The sequence below is a fragment of the Pan paniscus genome, chromosome 20, assembly GCF_029289425.2.
Source record: "Pan paniscus chromosome 20, NHGRI_mPanPan1-v2.0_pri, whole genome shotgun sequence".
NCBI classification, from domain to species: Eukaryota; Metazoa; Chordata; class Mammalia; order Primates; family Hominidae; genus Pan; species Pan paniscus.
Window position 1 is genome coordinate 49,148,128 of NC_073269.2, and position 23,366 is coordinate 49,171,493.

Genomic DNA, 23,366 nt, shown 5'->3' on the forward strand with positions numbered 1-23,366 from the left:
TGAACATTTGGTGAGCTCTTAGTGGCCCACACCTCAGACATGAGGGTTTTCCCATGAAATTTACATTGAGTTGTCCACCTCCAACTTATATGGCTTCAGGAACAGAGCTGCTCTTGTTCTTAATGATTTCATTGGAGAAAATTGAATTGGAAGAACTAAAAGAATTCAGGGTCCAGTCCAGTCTACCAGTGGATTATAAATACTCAATGATAATGAACAGTGGTTCAATCTGGTAACAGGTGTACTACAGTTTTTCTTTTCAACATAGTTTTTCTGTCTATAGGAGTCTCTATTTTTACCAAAGATAATTCCAGTAGGATGAATTTGTTTGCAAAATAGGTTGAGTCTCACCGAACTTGCCCAGATTTTTTAGCTAAGTGCGGCAAGAGTAGCAATGGACCATAGAGGCTCTTTTTAAACTTCTCTTTGCTAGAAGTTTTTAATAAGAATCTCAGATGAAACTTCCAAAAACCTCTTGAGACTAGGAAGCCAAACCAAGGCCCACTTCAGACTTTGCCTGCATTCCCTATGGGTTTATTCTATGTATATTCTCAAATATAACATCCCAGTCAAAGCCTTGGTAATATAACCAATGTTTTCAAATGTGTCCTGTTATAAAGAGAGCAGATTCTTACTAAACTTGTGCAAATAACTTTATTACCATAAACATATGAATACTCATGAATAGATTCCCAATTCTGGGGCACTCAGAGAGCAAAAGCAAATGTTTCAATTTTTGTTTACAAAAGTATACTTTACCAATTGCTGAAGAAAAAAAATTCATAAATCAGGAGAATAAAACATTCAAAAAATCAGCACATTTTCCAATAAAAAATTATGAAAACATTATCCTTTTGTTATTTAGTCCAATGAAATGGAGTTTTTTTCTTCTTTGTCTTGAATTTCGTGAAGGTATCAGCCTGTTCATTAAAATTTTGAAAGTTCTTAGTCCAGTGGTATGATCTTGAAGTTATCAGGAGCTTGTATTCAAGAGTCCTTTTCATAGTCTTCTCCATAAATCTCCTTGAAGAAAAAGCAATTTTGTACTGTAGCTGATTGTAAATACTTTGAGGAAGAATCAAAGCAACTTTCTGGGAATGACAAAGATTTAAAATGACTATGTTTAAAAATCTAATGAGAATTTATTATGGTAAAGACACAGCTCACATAGAAATCTAGTTACTTCTGTGGCTAATGACACTATGGTAACATATTTGATTTCCAGAAATTTCATATAATTTTTAGAATACTCATTTAAAAAAATTTTTTTTTGAGATGGAGTCTCACTCTGTCACCCAGACTGGAGTGCAGTGGTGCGATCTCAGTTCACTGCAAGCTCTGCCTCCCGGGTTCATGCCATTCTCCTGCCTCAGCCTCCTGAGTAGCTGGGACTACAGGTGCCTGCCACCACACCCGGCTAATTTTGTTTTTGCATTTTTGGTAGAGATGGGGTTTCACCGTGTTAGACAGGATGGTCTGGATCTCCTGACCTTATGATCCACCCACCTCGGTCTCCCAAAGTGCTGGGATTACAGGCATGAGCCATCGCACCCAGCCTAGAATACTCATATTATTAACATCCCCATAAATATTATTTAGAGAAGGTTTAGCATCACTTATCCCTTATTTGAAAATGCTTTCTATATAATGTAATATATCAAATAAGGTGGCTTTTCCATTCAGCTTCTGTTTCTCAAGAGGATTACTGAGTTCTTGGTGTAGCCCATTCATAAATAGGGCCAAAAATGTATAGTCTTATGTATGTTGAAAAAGGTCCTTAGGTAATTCCAGTACTTCTAGCTGAAAATCATTGATTTAGTTTTAAGTTCTACCTATTGCAACAAGAGTTCTCCATCCTTGTTACATGTTAGTAGTGTCAGGGAAGACTTAAAAATTACTAATGCTGGGTCCCTCTCCAGACCTTTAAACTGGAACTAATGGGTGGGGCTTGAGCATCCACTTTTAAAAATGTTTTCCAGTGATTCCAATGTGTAGCTCTATTTCCCATCAGATTTCTCTGATTTCTTGTGGCATTCAATTTTTTCTATTTTGGTATCATGATTATTTTCAGGTCTCATTTCCTGTCTTAGGCTTTATGTCTCCTGGGGTAGGGCCCTTGCCTTCTTCATTTCTGTATCTTTTTTGAACACTTGAACTGGTCATCAGGAAAAGATCTCAACCACACATAGGTTGTGTCCTGAGTCTCAGGTTCACATGTTAATCCTAAAGTCTTTGTTCTCCACGAGGTCAGATGTTGCTTGTGATGAAGGGTGTGGTTAAGTCTGCAGTGCAGATGGTAGAAGGGATTTCACTCTGTTTTTAGACATAGCATTGGAACTAAGAATTTTATGTCTATATGGGTGAAGGGGCAGGGATGTGTAGGAAGACAGTTCTAATTAGGATGGAGGAATTATGCTAGGAAGTAGAGGTAAAGGAAGTGAGAAGCCTTAGTAAATAGAAGAAATGTGAACTTATCAAATAGGCTAGTGTATACCCCTGGAGATTCTTGATTAAGTGAATTAACTAGATTTTAGAAAGGTAATGAGGCAGTTATATGCAAGGAACATTTCAAAGTCTGGAGACAAGAAGTCAAGCAATACTTTGAGAAGTGGTTGGGCTTTATGGGAATGGAGAGAATTACACTATTGAGATATGTTAAAAATAATGAAGAAGGTTTCACCATGTGAAATTGTGTTTCTCATTTGAATCTGAGAAACAAATGAGCAGAGGCTGGAGATAATTATGTCTAAAAGACAGTGGGGTACAGGGAGCATAAAGGCCAGGGAGAAAGGGAACTGCAGGAATTAGTGCTGAGAAGCAGGAGTTAGTGGAGGAAGGAGGAGATCCAGGCCCAGATACAGGCAAATAAGTCATTTCCCTCTCCCAAGCATGGCAGTCAGCCCTGCAGGAACCAGGATAAGAGAAAAGGTCATCATACCTGCCAGTCTTCCTGAAATACAAAAATGACATCACGGCTGCTACGTTGGATTATCGAAAGCAAAAGTTCCTAATCCTGGAGGAGCTGTCATGGAAAGAAAAGAAAAGAAGGAATGAAGATGATGTTATTTTACATGGGGGAGCCTCAGCAACAAGCATGTAACATGAGATACTCTATAATTGTTTCTTCAAGGACTACATTATTTCTGTTGGAAAATTGATGGGAGATGATTATATTCTTGCAGTTTTTTTTTTCCCCTCTCACCATGTTTCTCAGTTGGTGATCAGTCCTCTGTCAATTCTCTACTGCACTCAGGTATTTTGGAAGGCTTTCAGATGTGAGAAAGGCTGATTGCTATTTTCTATGTCATTAGAACTTGTCACCTTTGCACCTTTTCATGGTTGCATCTTTTTCTCAGTGTCTCTGTTGTGACAGTCATGAATGAGACTCTGTCAGGTCTCCATGGCAGGGACCTGATTGACAGAAGGCCCAGGTCAGTGCATTTCAAATTCACCACCTCCTTTGCACAGAAAGCTTCTTTCCTACAGGCTCCCAGCAAAGGTGTGAAAGCAAGCCTAGTTCTCTGAGGCTCTCTTTAACTCTAATGGGTGACTGGTTGGAGGATTCCCCATCAGCATTGCAAAAACTCTTAGAACTGCATTGGTACCTAAAACTTCTTTCTCTTTCTTTTCCACAGGAATCAGCTCTGCATAGTGGTCTGTGGGTTCTCCCATACTACCTTCATGCCTGCCCCACATTCCCTCACAGGTGTCTTCCCTGATAAATTATCTTGTAGGTCTAATCCCATCTTGGATGCATCTCAGTTGGTAAAAACTAACATACCAGGCTTGATTCTTTGCACTTAGCTTTTTTTCTTTCTCTCCCGCAAGTAGTCAGTAGCCTTGTTCTAGTGTTTTATGTGTTACCTCTTTTTCCATATATATGGAAAAAGGAAGGTACTGTTGAGGGGCACTTCCTGTGTGCCAGGCCCTGTGCTAAATACTTTCCCTGTATCTCATTTAATCCACACAATAACCCTGTCAGGTAGACATTATTTCCATTTTGCCGATGAAAAGACAGAAGCTTAGCGTGGTGTAAAAATTTTCCTGGTGTCATATGGCTAGTGACAGGTGGATCTGAGATTTCATTCTAGGACTATTTGACCTCAAGGTTAATGATGATGATAGTAATATAGTAGCTGACATTGGTTCCTCTGTATGTGGCATCTTGTTTCATTGACTGCATGAAACCTTTAAAAGAATGGTACGAAGAAAACACTCTCATTGCAGTTTTCAGGTGAGGAATCAGAGGTTCGGAGAAGTTGAGTCTTGTGCAAGAAATTTATAACTGTAAACTCTTACATTAAAAAAGAAGAAAGATCTCAGGTCAACAACCTACTTTAATACTTCAGGATATGAAAGAAGAACAAACTAAACCCAAGCACAGTGAATGAGGGAAATAATAAGGATTAGAGTGGATATAAATAAAATGGAGAATGGAAAAAGAATAGAGAAATTAATGAAAGCAAAAGTTGATTCTTCAAAATAAAATCAACAAAATTGACAACCATTAACTAGATTGACTAAGAAAAAAAGAGAAAAGTTTAAAATTACTAAAATCAGAAATGAAAATGGACTCTGAGCATGGTGGGTTGTGTTTTAATCCTAGCACTTTGGGAGGTCACAGCAGAAGGATTTCTTGAGACCAGGTGTTTGGGCCAGCATAGTTAACCTTGGGAGATGCTGTCTCTACAAAAAATAAAAAACCAATTAGCTGGGCATGGTGACATGCACCTGTAGTCCTAGCATCTTGGGAGACTGAAGAAGGAGAATTGCTTGAGCCCAGGAGGTTGAGGCTGCAGTGAGCCATAATCACACCACTGTATTCCATCCTGGGCTGGCCTACAGAGTGAGAGTCTGTCTCTCTCTCTTAAAAAAAAAAGAAAGAAAGAAAGAAAGAAAAATGAAGCGATTACTACCAATTATAATAAAATAATGATTATGAAAGTACTATAAATAATTGTATGCCAATAAATTGGATAACCTAGATGAAATAGACAAACTCCTAGAAACACACAAAAATATGAATAAAACTATAATCAGTGACAAGATTCAATCCATAAAAGCATTTGATGAAATTCAATATTTTTTCATAAGAGAAACATTGTAAGAATGGAAGGAAACCACCTCAACTTAAAGGCAATATGTGGAAAACCCAATGCTAACATCATACTCAACGGAGAAAGACTGAAAGCTTCCCCTCTATGAGCAGGAACAAGACAAGGATGCCTGCTTTTGACATTTTATTCAACATAGTGTTGAAAGGTCTAGTAAAAAAAATTAGGCAAGAATTTTAAAAAAGACATTCAAACTGGAAGGAAGGAGTAAAATTATTTCTGTTTACAGATAACTTGAACTTATATGTAGAAAATCCTAAAGGTGGAACAAACCTATTAGGATTAATAAATAAATTCAGTAATGTTGCACAATACAAAATCAACATTCAAACATCAGTTGTATTTCAATACACTAACCATGAACAATCTGAAGGGAAGTTAAGAAAAATAATTTCAATTTATATTAACATCAAAAAGAATAAAATATTTAAGAATAAGTTTAACCAAAGAGGTGAAATGATTATACGTGAAATCTACAAAATATTGCTGAAAGAAATGAAAGACGATATCAATAAATTGAAACACATTTTGTTTTCATGAATTGGAAGACTCAATATTGTTAGGAGGACAGTGCTACCCAAAGTGAGCTGTGGATTCAATGCAGTTCCTTCAGAATCTCAGTGACATTTTTGCAGAAAAAGAAAAATCTGTCCTAAAATTTATATTGAATCTCATGACTCTAAATAGACACACAGCTTTGAAGAGTAAGAATGAAGCTGGAGGACTCACACTTCCTGATTTCAGCATTTACTACAAAGCCCCAGTAATCAATACAGTGTGGTACTGGCATAAAGGAGGACATAGAAATTAATGAAATATCATAGCCCAGAAAGAAATGCTTGCATATATGGCCAAATGATTTTCATCGAGTGTGCCAAGATCATTCAATGGGGAAGGGACAGTGTTCTCACCAAATGGTATTGGGAAAGCTGGATATCCAAGGGCAAGAAGAGTGGAACCTTTACCTAACACCATGTACAAAAATTAACCCACAATAAATCATAGATCTAAATGTGAGAGCAAAAACTATACAACTCTTAGAAGAAAAGCTTCATGATATTGGATTTCACAATAATTTCTCGGTTGTAACAACAAAAGCATAGGCAACAAATAAAATCGATAAATCAGACTTCACAAAAATCAAAACCTTTTATATATCAAAGAACATTATCAAGAAAGTAAAAAGGCAACCCATGAAATGATAAAAATATTTGCAAATTATGTGTGATAAGAAATTAATTTCCAGAATACATGAAAAGCTACAAGTTAACAACAGCAAACATCCAAAAACCCAATTAAAAAATGAACAAAGGATTAAAATGGAGTTTTCTCCAAGGAAGATACACAAATATCCAATAAGCCCATGCAAAGTTCCTCAGCATCATGAATACTTAGAGATGCACAAATCAAAACCACAATGTTACACCACCTCACAAAATTTAGGATGGTTTTGATAAACAATAACAATGACAGCAACACAAAAGAACAGGTGTTTTCAAGTAGATGGAAAAATTGGAGCTCTAGTGCATTGCTGATGGGAATGGGAAATGTTACAGCCACTGTAAAAATTGGTGTGGCTGTTTCTCAAAAAATTAAACAATGAATTACCATTTGATCCAGCAATTCCACTTCTGGACATACTCCCCATAGAATTGAAAGAAATTTGAACAAATATTTGTACACTGATGTTTAGAGAAGCATTACTCACACTAGCCAAAAAATGGAAAGAACCGAAAAGTCCATTGAAAGATAAGTGGGTAGGCAAAGGAGGTGTATCTATACATTGAAATGTTCTTCAAACTTAACAAGGAATAAAATTCCAATACATCGTGCAAAATGGATGAACCTTGAAGATATTATGCTAACTGAAATAAGCCAGACACAAAAGGTAATTATTATATAATTCCATTTATAAAAGATAGAGTAGCCAGTTACATAGAGACAGAAAATAGAATGGTGGGTGCTAAGTGTTAGGGGGAGAAGGAGTGAGAGTTATTGTTTATTGGGTACAGAGGTTTAATATGGTAAGAGGACAATGTTCTGGAAATGGATAGTGTGATGGTTACATAACACTAAATTGCACACTTAGAAACAGTTAACGGTAAGCCTTATATTAGATATATATAAAGTGTCTGGTAGTCTTACCCTCTCTATAATTACACACTTTTTGGCACTGCCCCTTTCCTGCCATGCAGAGCCCCAGGGGTGAATCTTCCTATTTCTCCAGCTCTGCATCAGTCACTATACTCAGTGCTGTGTCCCACGTGCTGTGCCCACAGCCTCATACAGCCAGTGACTTCAGAGCCAGGATGCAGCTCAGGAGTCTGCCCTGAGGTTCCTTCTCTTCTTATTTCCCTGCAGCCTGGGCCGGGGGAGGCTTGGCTTGAACTGGCAGCTCGATTTAGCCAAATTCAGGACAGGCCACCAGGACTCTTTCTCCACACATGCTGGTCCCACCCCAGGTTGAGTGAGGCAGGGCCAGTCACCAGAGGAGCCCGGAGCAGAGCAGGAAGCAGAGTCTGAACTGCTCCTCCCTCACCCAAGGGGCTTCCTCCTCTCATTTGGGAGAAAAGCGTGAGCTTGTTTCAAAGCCTCAGATGTTCCTTGTAGCTCATGGAAGAGGTACAAGAAAACAAAGACATGGCAGAAGGGGATGTGTTGGTGACAGTGAGAAGCAACTCGATGTTGAGGACTCTCCTTCTTGTCCCTCTGTGAAGCCTCTTCTACCACATAGGGCTCAGGGCTGATAAAGCCCCCTCCCTACCTTTCTCAGGCCAGACACAAAGTCAGTCATGAGAAAACAGAAAAACAAGGAGAAGAGAGTCTGTAGAGACAAATTGGGAAGGTTCAAGAGGAGAATTTGGGATTTGCCTGTGCCCATGGGACACAGGCTGGGAATAAAAATGTTTTCCTGACTCTTCTCTGAAAGCTAGATAGACTCCACCTAAAACCCTATTGCCAAGGATGCTGGGATCCACTTACCAATGACTCTGATTGTCAAGGATGTGAAGCTTTCCTCGCCAGTGGCTGAGTTACGAGCAGAGCAAGCATAGAGCCCATTATGCTTTGGAGTAATTTGAGGGATAAAAAGCTTTTGTCCTGATAGCTGAAACTTCCCATTAATTGTCCAAGAATACTGTGCCGGTGGGTTAGAGTCTGCGAAGCAGGACAAGTCGAGGTTCTCTCCTGAATAGTAAGAGGTGACTGAAGGGAAAATTCTGGGGAGGTCTGGACCATCTGGAGGAAAGAGAATAAAGCCACAGTTGATGTCATCTGAGGGAAGAGGAAGCTCCTTGTCTCTTAAAGGGACACAGTGACCCTCTGAGCCAAGACACACCCTCAAGTCCCAGCCAAACCCCCTCTATGTTCACTGAGCCGAAGCCTGAAGTATTCACCTGTTTCTCCCACCACAAGCTGTGGGCCCCAAGTCTCCCATGACAAGAGCGTCCCCTCTCCTTATATTCTTGGTTAAGGCTGTGTCTACCCAGGTTTTCCCAGGGCAGGGAGTCATGGCCACCTCGGATATCCAAAAGTAAAGGTGTCTGTACTTGGACCGGAGAGAGACTGAGAGGCCTGGCCCCTGGTCGTTTGGATTTAAGCTGGTGACCTGGCCCACAGAGGAACAAAAGATACAGAGGACATTCAGGGTGACTGAGTCACTGCGGATGCCACCATATCGGTCCCGTATTTCGCATTGATAGGGTCCTGTTTCATTTCTCGTGACACTGGGTAGAATGAGGATCCTGTTTTCAATGGGTCGCTTTACCCTGGGACTGACCGGGAGGCTCTGACAATTTAGCCACCAAATGTAGGCGTAGTTCTCACTCTTAGGTTCACAGGTGAAGGTTAAGACATCCTTATTCTCCCTGGGGTTTAAGTTGTTGATGGTGATGTAGGGCATGGGCAGCTTCGCTGTGTGGATATCAGAGAGAAGATTGTCCTGTGTGGCACCTTTGATTCCACCACAGGCATCCTTCAATCAGAGTTGGCATCTCCCACCTCTCAGCCCACCCGAGTCCTTGAAAGCCAATAGCTGGTGCGTGTGTCACAAGACAGATGCATGATGATCTAAGGGCTCAAAGACTGTGAGGCCGCCTGCTTCATCTTAGGAAAGCACAGACTTTCTGAAGTGTCAATTGAGCAGCAGTGTTGGGTCATGGACAGACACGTCAGTGGGAGTCACAGCCCCTGGTACCCCTCCCAGTCCCTCCCTAATCAGTTGACTGGCTGGCTCACCTTGGGTTCCTTACCTGGAATGTGCAACTGCTGGGCCACTTCCAAATTCCATCCTACTTTGCCCCCCTAGATGTGATTTCTCTGCAGCTTCCATTTCCAAGGACATTCTAGAGATGAGTAATAATGGGACTTCCCATTGTCCTGAAACCCTGAAGATACTGAGCAGCCTGGCCTGGGACTGGATGTTTCAGCAGAAATAACACAGGGGAGACCAGAATCAAGCCTGGAGGTCAGTTCAGTCATCAGGCAGTGGAGGCACAAGGTGGGGAAGTTTTTGCAGGTGTTTCATGATGACTTACTTGAACCAGTGACCTCTAAAGATAGAGCAGAGTGCAAGGAATGATCTAGAAAGAGTGAAGGGGACAGGCAAGAGCTGGTGGCTTTGGAGCAGAACCATGTTCCCTGTCCTGGGTCCTTTAAGTTTCCTCTCCTTCTGCAGAGGGCAGGTGAGGACCATGTGGATCTTTCCAGAAATACTTGTGGACATTTGCAAATGCAGAACTGACTGGTGGAAAGGGTGGGAATGAACTGCTGGAAATCTGGTCGTCATGGACCATGTGTGTTTGATGGATATGAGACAAATTTGGAGAAAAGTTTTGCAAGTAGTTTCTTTCATTGGATATTCTACTCCCTGATCCTCTGGGTTCGACTACTCTAGGGACCTCATGTAAGTGGATTCCAGAGTGAATATGAGAAGAGACTGCTGGTTTCCAGGAGCTGGGAGTAGGGAGAATCAGAAGTTGTTCATGGGTGTGCAGTTTCAGTTATACAAGTTGGGGAGTTTCTGGAGATCTGCTGTACAGCTTGATGCCTATTGTTCACACAGATTATTTCTTATGCGTAAGACTTAGGACAAAAAGTGTTTTGGATTTCTGACATTTTTTGATTCTGAAATATTTGTCATATACTTACTGGTTTAGCATCCCAAATCTGAAAGATTCAAAATCTAAAATGCTTCAGTGAGAATTTCTTTACAGCATCAGATTAGTAGACAAAAGTGGGAGGTGATAAGCCAAAGATATTCTTGCCCTTTTTTTTCTCTCACCACATTTCTAGCTTGGTGATTAGTTTTCCGTCAATTCCATACTGGCCATGCTGCACTCATATATATTTGAAGGGTTTGGGATGTGAGAAAGGCTGATTGCTATTTTCTATGTCATCAAAACTTTTCCACCTTTTCATGGTTGCATCTTTTTCACAGTGTTTCTGTTGTGGCAGTCATTAATAAGTGCCTGTCAGGTCAGATTTAGGACAGAGTTTTCTAATTCTGCAAAAAATGTTACTGAGATTCTAGTAGGGGTTGCATTGAATCTGCAACTCACTTTGGGTAGTATTGTCTTTCTAACAATATTGATTCTTCCAATCCATGAAAATGAAATGTCTTTCCATATATTGATATCGTCTTTAATTTCTTTCAGCAATGTTTTGTAGTTTTCAAGGTATAATCATTTGACCTTTTTGGTTAAACTTATTCCAAAATATTTTATTCCTTTTGATGTTAATGTGAATTGAAATTCTTTCCTTAATTTCCTTTCAGATTGTTCATTGTTAGTGTATAGTATAAAGAATGATCTAGAAAGAGTGAAGGGGACAGGCAAACGCTGGTGGTTTTGGAGCAGGAACATATTCCCTGTGCTGGGTTTTTGATTTTCCCTCTCCCTTTGCAGAGGGCAGGTGGCTCTTCCCTGATAGCTAGATAGACTTCACTGGAAAACGTATTGCCAATGCTCCAGGGGTCCACTTACCAGGGACTATGATCCTCTTGATTATGAGATTTGTTCCACCAGTGGCTGAGTTATGGATGAAACAGACATAGACCCCTCTATATGTTTTAGTGAATTGGGGGATAAGGATCACTTGTGCTGATTGCTGGAACTTCCCACCAATCAGCCAAGAATGCTCTGCCAGTGGGTGAGTGTCTATGAGGCAGGAGAGCTTGGGGACTTCCCCTGTATGGTAATAGGTGTATGAGGAAGAAATGGTGAGGGCATCCAGGCCATCTGGAGCAAAGAGAATAAAGTCACGGGTGACATTGTCAGAGGGAAGGGAAAATCCTGGTCTGTGGAAGGGCCACAGTGACCCTGTGAGCCAAGTCACAAGAGTGAAGTCCCAGCCAAATCCCCGCTGTGTTCACTGATCTGGAGCCTGAGACATTCACCTGTTTCTCCCATCACAATCTGTGAACCCTGAGCCTCCCATGACAGGAGCAGCCTCTTTTCTCCCACTGTGGATCAAGCCTAGGCCTACTGTGGTTTGTCTGGGGCAGAAAGTCATGGCCAGGTTTGATGTCTAGGGGTAAAGGTCTCTGTACTTGGACCTGAGAGGGACTGAGAGGCCTGGCCTCTGGCCATGTGTATTTGGGATGGCAGCCTGGCTCACAGAGGAACAGAAGATACTCACGGAGAAGATTCAGGGTGACAGGGTCACTGCGGCTGGCATTCACTGAGTTCCGTATTTCACATTCATAGGGTCCTGCAGTATACTTTGTGACACCAAATAGAGAGAGGGTCCTGTTGGTTTCGGACAGCCGCATCCTATGAGTCATAGGGAGGCTCTGACCATTCATCCACCACTGGTAGCTTGCGTCTGGAGTCTCAGGATTACAGGTTAAGATCACAGTCTCCACGGCCTCCCTGGGGTTTAAGTTGCTGCTGGAGATGGAGGGCTTCGGAGTCTCCACTGTGCAGAAAACAGAGAGAAGATTGCCCAGTGTGGCACCTTTGATTCCTCCAAAGGCATTTTTCAATCAGAATTGGCATTTGCCACCTCTTAGCCCACCCGAGTCCCTAAAAGCCCATGGCAGGTGTGTGTGTTACAACACAGATACATGGCATTCTGAAGGCTAAGAGATTGTGAGGCTGCCTGCTTTATGTGGGAGAAGCACAGACTTTCTCAAGTGTGAATTGAGCAGCAGCATTGGGTCATGGAAAGACACAGGACCAGCAGTCACAGCCCCTGGTGCCTCTGAGTCCCTCCATCTCCAACTGCCTGACTGGCCCACCTTTTGGTCCTGACTTGGAGCATGCAGTGCTGGAATCTTCTTAGTTTCAGTCTTACTTTGCCCCCCAAGGTATGTTTTCTCTTCAGCTTCCCTTTCCAAGGACATCCTAGAGATGGATGATGGAACTTCCCATTGTCCTAAAACCCTTTGGGTACTGGAAAGCCTGGCCTGGGACTGGGTACTTCAGCAGAAATAACACAGGGGAGACCAGAGTCAAGCCTGGAGGTCAGTTCAGTCATCAGGCAGTGGAGCCACAAGGTGGGGCAGTTTTCCCAGGTGTCTCATAGTGACTGACTTGAGCCAGTGACCTTTAAAGATAGAGCAGAGTCCAAGGAATGACCTACAAAGAGTGAAGGGGACAGGCAAGAGCTGATAGCTTTCGACCAAGACCATGTTCCCTGTTGTGGGTCTATGATGCTCCCTTCCCCCTGTAGAGGGTAGGTGAGGACCATGTGGATCTTTCTGGAAATACATGTGGAGGTTTGCAAATGCAGAACTGACTGGTGGAAAGGGCAAACATGAACTGATGATGGAAGTCTGGCCCTCATGGACCATATGTGTTTGGTAGATATTAGACCAATATTTGGGAAGAAGTCTTGCAGATACTTCTCTCATTACACATTCTATTCTCTGATTCTGAGTTTGACTACTCTATGTACCTCATATCAGTGGATTCCAGAGTGAATCAGAGAGTAGAATAGTAGTTTCCAGGAGCTGGGATCAGGGGAATTGGGTGTTGTTCCGTGGGTGTGCGGTTTCAGTTATGCAGGACGAAGAGGTTCTAGAGATCTCCTGTACAGCTTCATGCCTATAGTTCATACAGATAAAGTGCTTCTTATGCAGATAGCTTAAAACAAAGTGTTTTGGAATTCTAATTTTTTTATTTTGGAATATTTGCAGTATATGTACTGGTTTAGCATCCCAAATCTGAAAAATTTAAAATCCAAAATGTGCCAGTGAGCACTTCTTTTTAGCATCACATCAGTGGTCAGAAGTGTAAAGTTTTGGAGCATTTCAGATTGTGGATTTCTGGATTTGGGATGCTCCATATTTAATACTGTAATTATCCCATAAAAAGTTGTCAGGAGATTAGACCTCATGTTATGTTCTGACTCTAGTAACAAAAAAAAAAAAATTTGGAGGAAACATTAAAATGTTTTCATAAGTGGAAATTTTTACTGATGGTCTAAGCATCTAATATCAATTGCTGGTAGTAGTATTTCTCTTGAGACCAACATAAGGTTTAGGTGTGCCGTGAATTCCAGCAGGATCACATTATGCTCAAAGAAAGATGCCAAAGGTGATTTGAAATTAGCAGCTCCTTAAGTAGAGAGAGTCCCGTTAAAAGGACAGAACTGGTCAGTGCATCAATTACATAAAAGGAGGAAGGATGCCAAATTAAAAGAAGTGATGTGTGTTATGTTAGTAAATATAGAAAGAACTTCCTGCTTCTAAATTCTGTGCAGAGTTAGGAAAAATGGGGAGGACCCCAAAACAGGTATGTGAAATGCTTTCTTCATTTTCTCTTAAGCTCAGGAAACACCAATAGAGTTTAAGTTTGTGTGAATTAGGAAGAGTCTAAGTGAGATGCCAATGGCTCATGTGTCTCCCCACACGAAGATCTCCAACTTATGAAAACGGCATCATCATGAGGAAACAGTTGTATGTGGCACAGGCAGTAAAACCATCAGATAGCACCCACCTGGCCACCTCCAACTGGTCCCCAAACCACCAGTATTCCTATTACGTATGTGTTACAGCCTTTGTAGTTGTCCCACAGCTACAAAATTTTAAAAATGCTATTGTCAAAACAAAATATTAAATATGAAGTTGAATATGCTGATCCACTTTTTTTCCCAACTCTTTTTGGACTTTCCTGTTTCAGTTTTGGAAATTTCTATTGACACATCCTCAAGCTAGGGATTCTTTCCTCAGCTGTGTGCAGTCTACCAGTAAGCATCAAAAGAATTCTTCATTTCTCTTACAGCATTTTTATTTTTTCTGAGAGAGACTCTTGCTCTGCTGCCCAGGCTGGAGTGCAGTGGCATGATCTCAGCTCACTGCAAGCTCCGCCTCCTGGGTTCACACCATTCTCCTGCCTCGACCTCCCAAGTAGCTGGTACTACAGGTGCCGACCACCATGCCCAGCTAATTTTTTGTATTTTTAGCACAGATGGGCTTTAACCATGTTAGCGAGGATGGTCTCCATCTCCTGACCTTGTGCCTGCCTCAGTCTCCCAAAGTGCTGCGATTATAGGCATCAGCCACTGTGCCCAGCCATCTCAAAGGGATTTTAATGAGTTGTTGACTTTTGAGTTTGTTCAGCTTTTTACTTAGTGTTAGAACCGAGTGACAAATTTCAAGCTTGTCATATGCCTGACACAAAGCCAGAAGTCTCTAGGAAGTGATCAGAGAATGTAAGCTCCATAGCAGGTTGACGATGTAGTCATGAGTGAAACAGGTGAAATGAGCTCATGGGCTTTGGAGACTGCAGGCCTGTCCAACCTCTGACACCCTGGTGAGTCAGTGCAGAGATTACAACAGTGACAGCAAATTAGCATGGCTGACTCCATCTGGCATCTAGTCTCAGGCTGGCTGTCCTCACTCATTCCTGCACATAGACAAGGTTAACCTTGGGAGAAATTTAGTTTATGGTTTAACTTTGAAGCAAGAATGATAATAGTTCCTCCATAAAACTAACACCCTTACTTTGCCCAGGGACTGCCTTTGTCAAACTAGTGAAAGACCATGAGATTAAGATTATAGGAGGGAACTGAATTCTGCTAAAATGTTGGCACAGTTTCTATAATCCCTGACTGCTGCAATGTCATTTGGCAAGGGTTTACAAAATTTGTAACTAATTGCTCGTATAGATAACATCACTATTGTAGAATGTGAGATTGGTCTTTTGAGATGTTTCTCATTCTTTTGCATTCTGGCAACTGGCTGACCTCATCCATACCTATGACTAATGGCTCAGCCCGTCATGTGCTCCCTACCTAGAGGTGGATTCAAGCACAAACAGATCATTTCCCTCCGCCCGCATGATTCCATCACCAAACAATCAGCAGTACTAATTTTTTAGTCCTGTGCCCCTGAAACTATCCTTGAAAATCTCTAAGCCCTGATCCACTGGGGAGGCTGATTTGAGTAATAATAAACCTCCGTCCTCCTGTTTGGCAGACTTGGAGTCATTAAAATCTTTCTTTACTACAAATCACCATTTCAATAAATTTGTGTGTTTGTGTGTGTGTGCAGGAGGCCAGAAGAACTTGTCTGGCAATGATAAGAGTGGATGGAGGAACTGCCTATCCCTGTCCCATGGTCTTGTCCACAGGTCAGCCTCACAAAGGGGAAGAGCCCTTGATGGGAATACAGTGGAAGCTCATTCTCTTAGTGACCTGGGGACATTGGCTCGAGATGAAGCCTGGCAGGAGTGGCAACTCCAGGTGATTTCTGCACCTTTCCTATTTCCTGGGAGGTGGGCCAGGCCACAGTGTTAGCGGGAAGGGAACAGAACAGCCAGCCTAGTTAGAGGGAGTGTCTGGGGAAGGCCTAGGGGTGGGGGGAGAAGCTGTGCAGGACAGGGCTAGCCAGTCAGAATGAAGTGGGAAGAAGATGAGGGACACAGAGAAGCAGAGAGAGGTAAAGACACCATGGCAGTGAGCAGTGAGGGCTACACTGACTTCAGAGACCCCAGGAACCAGGTGCCCCCAGTTCCACAGTCCAGGAACAAGGAGCCCTGAGAACCCTCTGGTGGCCAAAGAGCTTCAGAGTTACATGAGGTGGGGTGGCTTTAGGGTCAAGAGGTAGTGGGGGGATGAAACATGGGTGTTAGCCTCTAAAGGACAAGGGACATGTGTGGCTAGGATCTCCTAGGATTCTGCATCCAAGATCCAGTCTCTAAAGAGGATTTGGATCATTCATTTCTTCATTCCATTCCTTCATTTGTTATGTGAGAGCTCCTGAGTGTGTGTCTCTGGCTGGGCCTGTGCTGGTGCAGGGTGTGAGTGGGGAAAGAAAACAAGGTCCTCTCCTTGATCCTCTCATGACAGTGACATGGACACTTTGGGAAACACAGAGTTTCAGGTTCAGTGATGGGGGTTAAGATCTGAGGGCGAGGCCTGGACATTTTTTTTGCACTGACTCTGATGGTTGAAGCAGGTGATTTAGTTCTGGAGTATAGACTAATCAGCTGACCATTTGCTCTCACTCCTCTGAGGTTTGGATGCCTAAGAAGAGAGGATTTGATCCAATAAGTGACTATGGGGTGCTTGGAACCCAGTAAGCCCTCACTTCTGGTGGAGGAGAGGATGGGCCTGTGGCTGCAGACAGACCTCATGTGACCCTGATCTCCCCTTTGCGTTTGTGTGACTCTGATTCAGTGACTGTGCCTTCCTGTGCCTCAGTTTTCTCTCAATCAAATAAGTTAAATGGCAAATGGACTGTGGCTTTTCATGCTATCTGTGAATAAATGTTAAAGTATTCACAGTCACCTGACCTAATGCTTGGCACAGTGGAGGTTTCACACAAACAGCATTGATTATTAATTTGCTTCCATGAGAAAGCACCTTTACATCAGATCCCTGTGGACAAGCTGCTACCAGGTACATCTTCTCTCTTCTGTTTCTGCTTCTGAGGACATTAGACTTTCTATGGACTGTCCTAAGCCTCCTAAGGCAGTTGGCTGATGACCTACAAAGCTTGTCTTTCTGTCCTCTCCACTCTGAGTGTCAGGTGAAGAAAGCTCTGTCCTTGCCCAGATGAGGCTCTGAGGGCTGAGCCCTGGCTGGTGAACAGCTCCAGGAGACACTGTCCCCAGACAGCTGGAAAATCCTTGGTCCCAGTAAGCCCTTCCCAAGAAGCCACAACCCAGCACTGGCACAGGCTCCTCAGCTTTATCTGGAGCAAGGATTTAGGTACAGAGTTCTGGGTTTGAGGCTTCTAGGGCTGAGCTTCTCTGAGAGTATCTCAGGGGCCCCTCAGGCCAAATCCTACTCAGTTTTCCAGGGTCTTTCTCAGGGTCAAATTTATGAAGAGGGCATGAGATGCTTGGCTGAGACTGATCTCCTCCTGCTGAGTCCCCCCATCAGACTGTCCTTCGTCTGCAGCAAGTGTCTGCAGGGTCTGGATGTGGGAAAGGAATTCTGATCTGTTGAAATTTGTCTCCTCTGTGTGAGTCCTGCACTAAATGCCCAAACCCCAGCATGGGACATAATGCAGAGAGGGACACAGGCAATGTCCAGGCCTGACAATCCTGTGTGTGTGAAGTAGAAGTGACCCCTGTCCCCCAACACCCAGGGATCACGTGGAATCACTTACGGTATAAGGTGAAGGTGAAATTTCCAGTTATTCCTCTAGTCCCATCACCTCGCTTTATGATGTGTAAGGTGTAGGATCCTGCGTCCTCCCGGGTGACATTCTGGATCCGCAGGGATGCATTGGAATATACTGTTTCTCGTCCACTGTATGCCGGTCCATATATAATTATTTGACCGTCTACTACATATGATGTAATGTAATGGTAGAGGTCCCTTATTTGCCCTTTGTACCAGATGTAGCCAGTAAGATTCTGGGGCAAATTGTGGACAAGTAGAAGAACATCCTTCCCCTCAGACACTTTGGGTGGCTGGGCTTCAATCATGACTTGGGCAGTGGTAGGCAGGTTCCAGAAGTTTAAAAGTAATGCTAGGAGGTGGAGAGAGCATCAGTCAATATTGAGACCTATGTATTGGGGTGAAAAGATGGGGCCCTGAGTCCTGAGAAAGTCTCTTCAATCCTCAGCCTTGAAGACACACACACACACACACACACACACACAAACATACACACACAGAAAAGGGGCATGTGTGTTTATGTGTGTGTATGTGTGTGTGTTCTACTGTCCTACTAGGTCAAGGTCAGCAGCATGACCCCCCATTCCTTCAACACTTCTGACGTTGGCATTTTTCTGTTTGGAATCCTCTTCCCCAGGGGTCCGCAAGGCCCCCTCCACACTGCCCTCAGGTCCTGCTCACATCAGGGCATCCTTAGACTTCTTTCCTGACACCTCCTTCAGGGACCCTGGGTCTTCCCTTTCTGACCTTTCCCTGCTCTGCTCCCTCCAGGGTTCTTGTCAACACCTGACCTCACATTCTAGATCTCTTTGCATGTCTGACTTCCTCCCCATGGCAGCGTGAGCTCCGTGAGGACAGGGACTTTTGTGATCTTGGTTGCACCCCAGTGCCTAGAACAGGCTGCAGACTCCTGTAGATGTGAGAGTTCTCAGGGCCGTCCACACCCTGGGTGTTTTTTTTTTTCCCCCAATTGTTGAGGTTTTTTGTTGAGGACAGTGTTTCATGCCCTGCTTATATTTTTATTTGTAGTGTCATCTGATATAGTTATTATTATCATTTTTCAAAATGTGGTGGCCCCTGATGATTAATCAGGAAAACAGAACACTTAAGATTTTCCTACCTCTTACCAATTCCGGTTCAATGTGACTTTCCTATTTTGACCCCTGTCCCTCTCTGTTGTATTTTCCCCTATCCAGGCTCCAACAGAGCCTTCTTTCCTTTTTTTTTTTTTCTTTTTTCTCTCTTTTTTTTTTTTTTTTTTTTTGAGACGGAGTCTCGTACTGTCACCCAGCCTGGCGTGCAGTGGCACTATCTCAGCTCACTGCAACTTCCGCCACCCTGGTTCACGTGATTCTCCTGCCTTGGCCTCCTGAGTAGCTAGGATTACAGGAGCACACCACCATACCTTGTTAATTTTTTGTACTTTTAGAAGAGACAGGGCTTCACTCTGTTGGCCGGACTAATCTTGAACTCCTGATCTCGTGATCCACCCACCTCAGCCTCCCTAAGTGCTGGCTTCTTTTATTTTTTAGAACCCCATCCTCTCCAGGAGACCCCATCCAGTCACTCTGCTTCTTCCTCCTGTCCTCTCCCAGGAAGTTCTCTCCTCACCTGTGAGCAGGAGCCCCTTCCATTTGATGTGCTGTGTGCAGGGAGGGGCTGAGAGGGGCCCCATGATCTCTGCTGCGTGCGTGTTCTCCTCTGTGGAGATGAGACTAGGATCCAGAAGCTTCCAGAACATGGCTGTCAGCTGTGCTGTCCTTCCTCCTTCTGCACTGAGACTCTTCCCGGGGAAGGAGCACTTCTCAAGCTCATGGGCGGGGTCAGGCCGAGGACACCTCTCTGTCCCCTCCTCTCTCAGCCCTGCCTCCTTGTCCCTCCTTCTGTTTTTCCTTTTGTCTCTGTTTCAGGTCCCTGGGAATTGTGGAGGCCTCTGCCTTTTTCAGCAGTGATTCTTTCACCAAACCTCAATACACACTTTGTGCAGACACACACACACACACACACACACAGAAGAGACACACACAGACCCACACAGTCAGACACATACCCTGCAGGTTGGGCAAGCACTGTCCTGGGCCTCAGCCTCCTGCTGTCCCCATTGCTCTTGGTCGGGGTGCACATTCACACCCTTTGCCCTCTTTCATCCCCGTCTGGCTCTCCCCTTCAGTGCAGGAGGCTGGAGCTGCACCAGGTCCCTGTCAGAGTGACACCCCATTGTGCTGTGGGTGAGCTGTGTGTTGCCTGGTGAGAGGGACCCTTCTTTTCTCCAATCGTGTCTAGCTTGGCTGCAGCTTACAAGGATGGATATTGAGGACCTGGGTTTCCCAGAGGAAACTGTCCTTCCTGGAGGTGTGCAGGGTGAATCTTTCATGCCTCCTGGGAGGAGAGGCCTGTGCTGGTTGCTCAGTGGGGGCTGTGAGTCCCATAGTCAAAGGGAAAGTTCTCGGTCACTCTGTGACTCCGTGGGGTCTGGCAGCTGAGCTAGAGCTCTTGGTTTCTCATGTTCTTCCTGACAATCTTTGATGTCCTTTCTTCTCTGCCGAGCTGATTGTCCTGTGGTCACCACACCTTCCCCGTGGTGGTGCAGGAGGAAGTGGGGAGTTACCCAGGAACCCCGCGGGACATGGCTTATTTAGATGCAGGAGGAGGAGCCTGGGACAGAGCAGGGGTTCAGAGCTGGAGAGATTCATCCCGACTTACTCCGTGGCCATGATGGGCTCAGCCCTCCATGTGCTGACATACCCAGGGGTCTGTCCTGAGGGTTTTGACCTGGCCAAGCTGCTGTGTGTAGAGGAGGAACAGGCATTGGGCAGAGATCCTGTCTGGAGGGACGTTGCTCACACCTGAGAGGGCGGGTGGGGTGAGTTGTGTTCTGGGAGCAAAGAGCAATAACGCCCCCCTTCTCCCCGCAAGCACACGGGAGACGTCTGTCTTCCCAAGAGACAGCTGGGGGTAGGTGGCCACATCCCGGATGGTGCCTGTGTGTGACCATCACACGCACTCTGAGCCCTCCGGGGTTCAGTGGGCAGGCAGGTCACAGGGTGCCTGGCTGATTCCCGGGGAGGCTGTGGGCCCTCAGGCAGCCGCTGTTCTGTGTCAGCGCTAAGCTTGGTCTGGTATGCCCCAGAGAACAGGACAGATGGAGCAGGGGTGGGCATTTAGGGAGCAGTGACAGAAAGAGTTGATGTGGATGGAGGGAGGTCACGAGGGGAAAGCACCCAGTGTGGCATCGTGTGCACCAGCGCTGCCCTGGGAGATGCCTTTAGCTGGGCCCAGGGAAGGAGCAGGTGTGTGGGGCAGTAACTACCTGCGGAGGGAGTGGCGTTAGGTTGTCGGCCCCCAGGTCAGGGAGGAGCTGACAGAGACCCTGTGGGGAGCATGGAGGGCGCTGAGGACTTAGTCCGAAGTGACCCTGGTGAGGGTGGACCCTGCTGGGCTGTGGGTTCCGCTGAGGGAGGTTGGCATCCCCTGGGAAGGCTCCAGGCCGGGAGGGACTCTGTCGCCTTCTGGTGGACAGGGAGGGAAGTGTGAACGGCAGCAATACCAGGCCAGGCTGCATGTTTTATTCTACATGGATCTGCATACTTCACACGAGGTCACACATATGTTATGTTACAGCTCCATCACCTTCCAGCCCCGTGAGTCCCAGTCTCTGTGGCTCTACGTTCACTGTTCTCCCTCTTTCACAATCAGATGTCCCAAACGCAGTTTTTGTCACTTTCTGTGAGTTTGTGTTTGTGTGCAGTAGGCAGCACTATGTATACCCTGGGAGCAGTGATGTCTGGGGCTGAGCAGTGCACGTGGGCTTGGGAGCAGAAGAGGGAGCAGCAGGGTGGGAAGATAAATGTCAGGGGGGCAGGGACATCATTTTCATTTTCTCCCAGGGACCAGAACCCACGATTTTGACTCCAGGGCACAGTACCACACCCTGCTGGTGTCCCTGGATGTCATGATGCTCATAGTGTCATGTTGCCTTGGCATTCATTTATTAAGGTGTAAGTTTATTTGCCTCAAATCAGAGGCAGGGCTTGGTCACCATGGCAGTTTTCAATACTGTATCTGGTTCAGGTGGCTCCAGTTTGTGGCCAGAGATAAAATCTTAGAGGCATCTCTCCTGCTTGGTGTGCCGGGCTTCTCTCTCTCCAGCTGCTTTCTTTAAACTGATAATTCTGACATTCGCCCTCACATTTAAAGTGACCACCTCTCAGTCACAGCGTGAGCTCCTGGTCCCAGTGTTTGCTGCTTGCTTTGAACACATCCATTAAAGCTCCCTGCTGGAAATCTGTCAGATAACACCCTGGACTTAATAAAGCCATTGGCTTACCAGTCTCTTCTCTCCTCCCTGCCTGGGCTCACTGAACTCTGTGTCTGTGGTCTCCAGGTGTGCCGAGTGCTCCCTAGTGTCTGTAAGTAGTAAAAATACTGACATTTTCACTTTGTGGTTGTATCATTGTAGCCTCACATGCCATCCAGAGGCTGACATTGAGGCTGCCCTATGGGACCTGTGCTGGTTGAGCCTCTGCTGGAGCTCTTGTTTTGGGGCCTCTGGTACTCCTGGGGACAGGAGCTTCCAGGTAACTTGATTGAAAAACTCATGCCTTTCATTGAAACACTGGGTCAGATGATGTATTCATGGGCTTCAGCTGCCATAACAAACGCCTTAGACTGGGTGAATTAAATAACAGAAATCTATTTTTCACCGTTCTGTGAATAATGTGCTATTCTAACCACTTTAAGATGCACAATCAAGTGAAATTAACCACATACACAGTGTTAAATTACCATCACCAGTATTTTTCCTAGAAAATTTTTATCATTTTAAACTGAAACTTTGTATCTTTCAAACAATACCTCCCTGTATGTTCCACCCTAGACTTTGATCATCTCTACTCTGTCTCTATGAATTTGCCCATTCTTGATGTTTCATATAAATGGAATTATACAATGATGTTATTTTGTTTCTGTCATATTTCACTTAGCATAATGTTTCCATAGTCCATGCATGTTCCAGCGGGTGTCAGAGCTTCATTCCTCTTTATGGCAGATTAACATTCTGTTGTATGTGTCACCATATTTATTTATTCATGCATTGATGAGCACTTGGATTGTTTTCATATTTAATCTTTTGTGAATAATGCTGTAATCAACACTATCATGCAAGTACCTGTTTGAGTCCTGGATTTAATTCTTTGGGTATATATCTAGGAATGGATGTTGTTTCAAATGAGAATTCTATGATTAGCTTTTTGAGGAACAGCAAAACTGTTTCTCCTAGAGGCTGTACCTTTTTATATTCTCACCAGCAATATATGAGGATTCCAAATTCTACATAATACTGCTACTTGTTATTTAACATTTTAAAAGAATGGTAACCAGTTTTGTAGGTGTGATGTGGTGTCTCATTGCAGCTTTGACTTTGTATTTTCCTAATGACTAATGATGTTGAGTATCTTTTCATGTCCTTCTTGACTCTTTGTATATCTTCTTTGAAGAAATGTCTATTTGAGTCTTTTGCCCATTCATAAATTGGATGGTTTGTCCTTTTGTTATTGAGTTGTAGCTAGTTCTTTATATTATCTGAACATGAAAACTGCCTATATGTGGTTTGCAAATATTTTCTCTCATTCTGTGTCTATTAATTACTTTCTTGATAATTTCCTTTGATGTACAAAACGC

The 23,366-nt window shown here is 44.0% G+C and overlaps 1 protein-coding gene across 2 annotated transcripts; it reads right to left on the reverse strand.

Annotated features, from left to right (window-relative positions):
- Positions 1 to 635: 635 nt before the first annotated feature.
- PSG11 (pregnancy specific beta-1-glycoprotein 11) lies at positions 636 to 19,919 on the reverse strand. 2 transcript variants are annotated; one of them, XM_024926425.5, is made up of 6 exons: positions 19,299 to 19,919; positions 17,674 to 18,039; positions 11,751 to 12,029; positions 8,097 to 8,351; positions 2,939 to 3,022; positions 636 to 1,023 (listed from the first exon to the last, which is right to left on the reverse strand). In XM_024926425.5, the coding sequence occupies exons 1-5, from the start codon at positions 19,426 to 19,428 to the stop codon at positions 2,979 to 2,981; spliced, it is 1,074 nt and encodes a 357-aa protein (XP_024782193.1). In that variant the 5' UTR covers positions 19,429 to 19,919; the 3' UTR covers positions 636 to 1,023; positions 2,939 to 2,978. The 2 variants fall into 2 exon arrangements, with proteins under 2 accessions (XP_024782193.1, XP_024782192.1); XM_024926424.5 differs by having other exon boundaries at positions 636 to 1,091.
- Between the last annotated feature and the right edge of the window lie 3,447 nt (positions 19,920 to 23,366).

Coding starts and splice junctions, on each gene's coding strand:
- PSG11 (XM_024926425.5), bottom strand. CDS start 19,428: ATGTTCTGGAAGCTTCTGGATCCTAGTCTCATCTCCACAGAGGAGAAC. Junction 12,030..17,673: donor TTTCACCTTCACCTTATACC/GTAAGTGATTCC, acceptor TTTTCTGCACAG/TGGAGACTCCGAAGCCCTCC. Junction 3,023..8,096: donor CTTGACAATCAGAGTCATTG/GTAAGTGGATCC, acceptor TTTCCATGACAG/CTCCTCCAGGATTAGGAACT.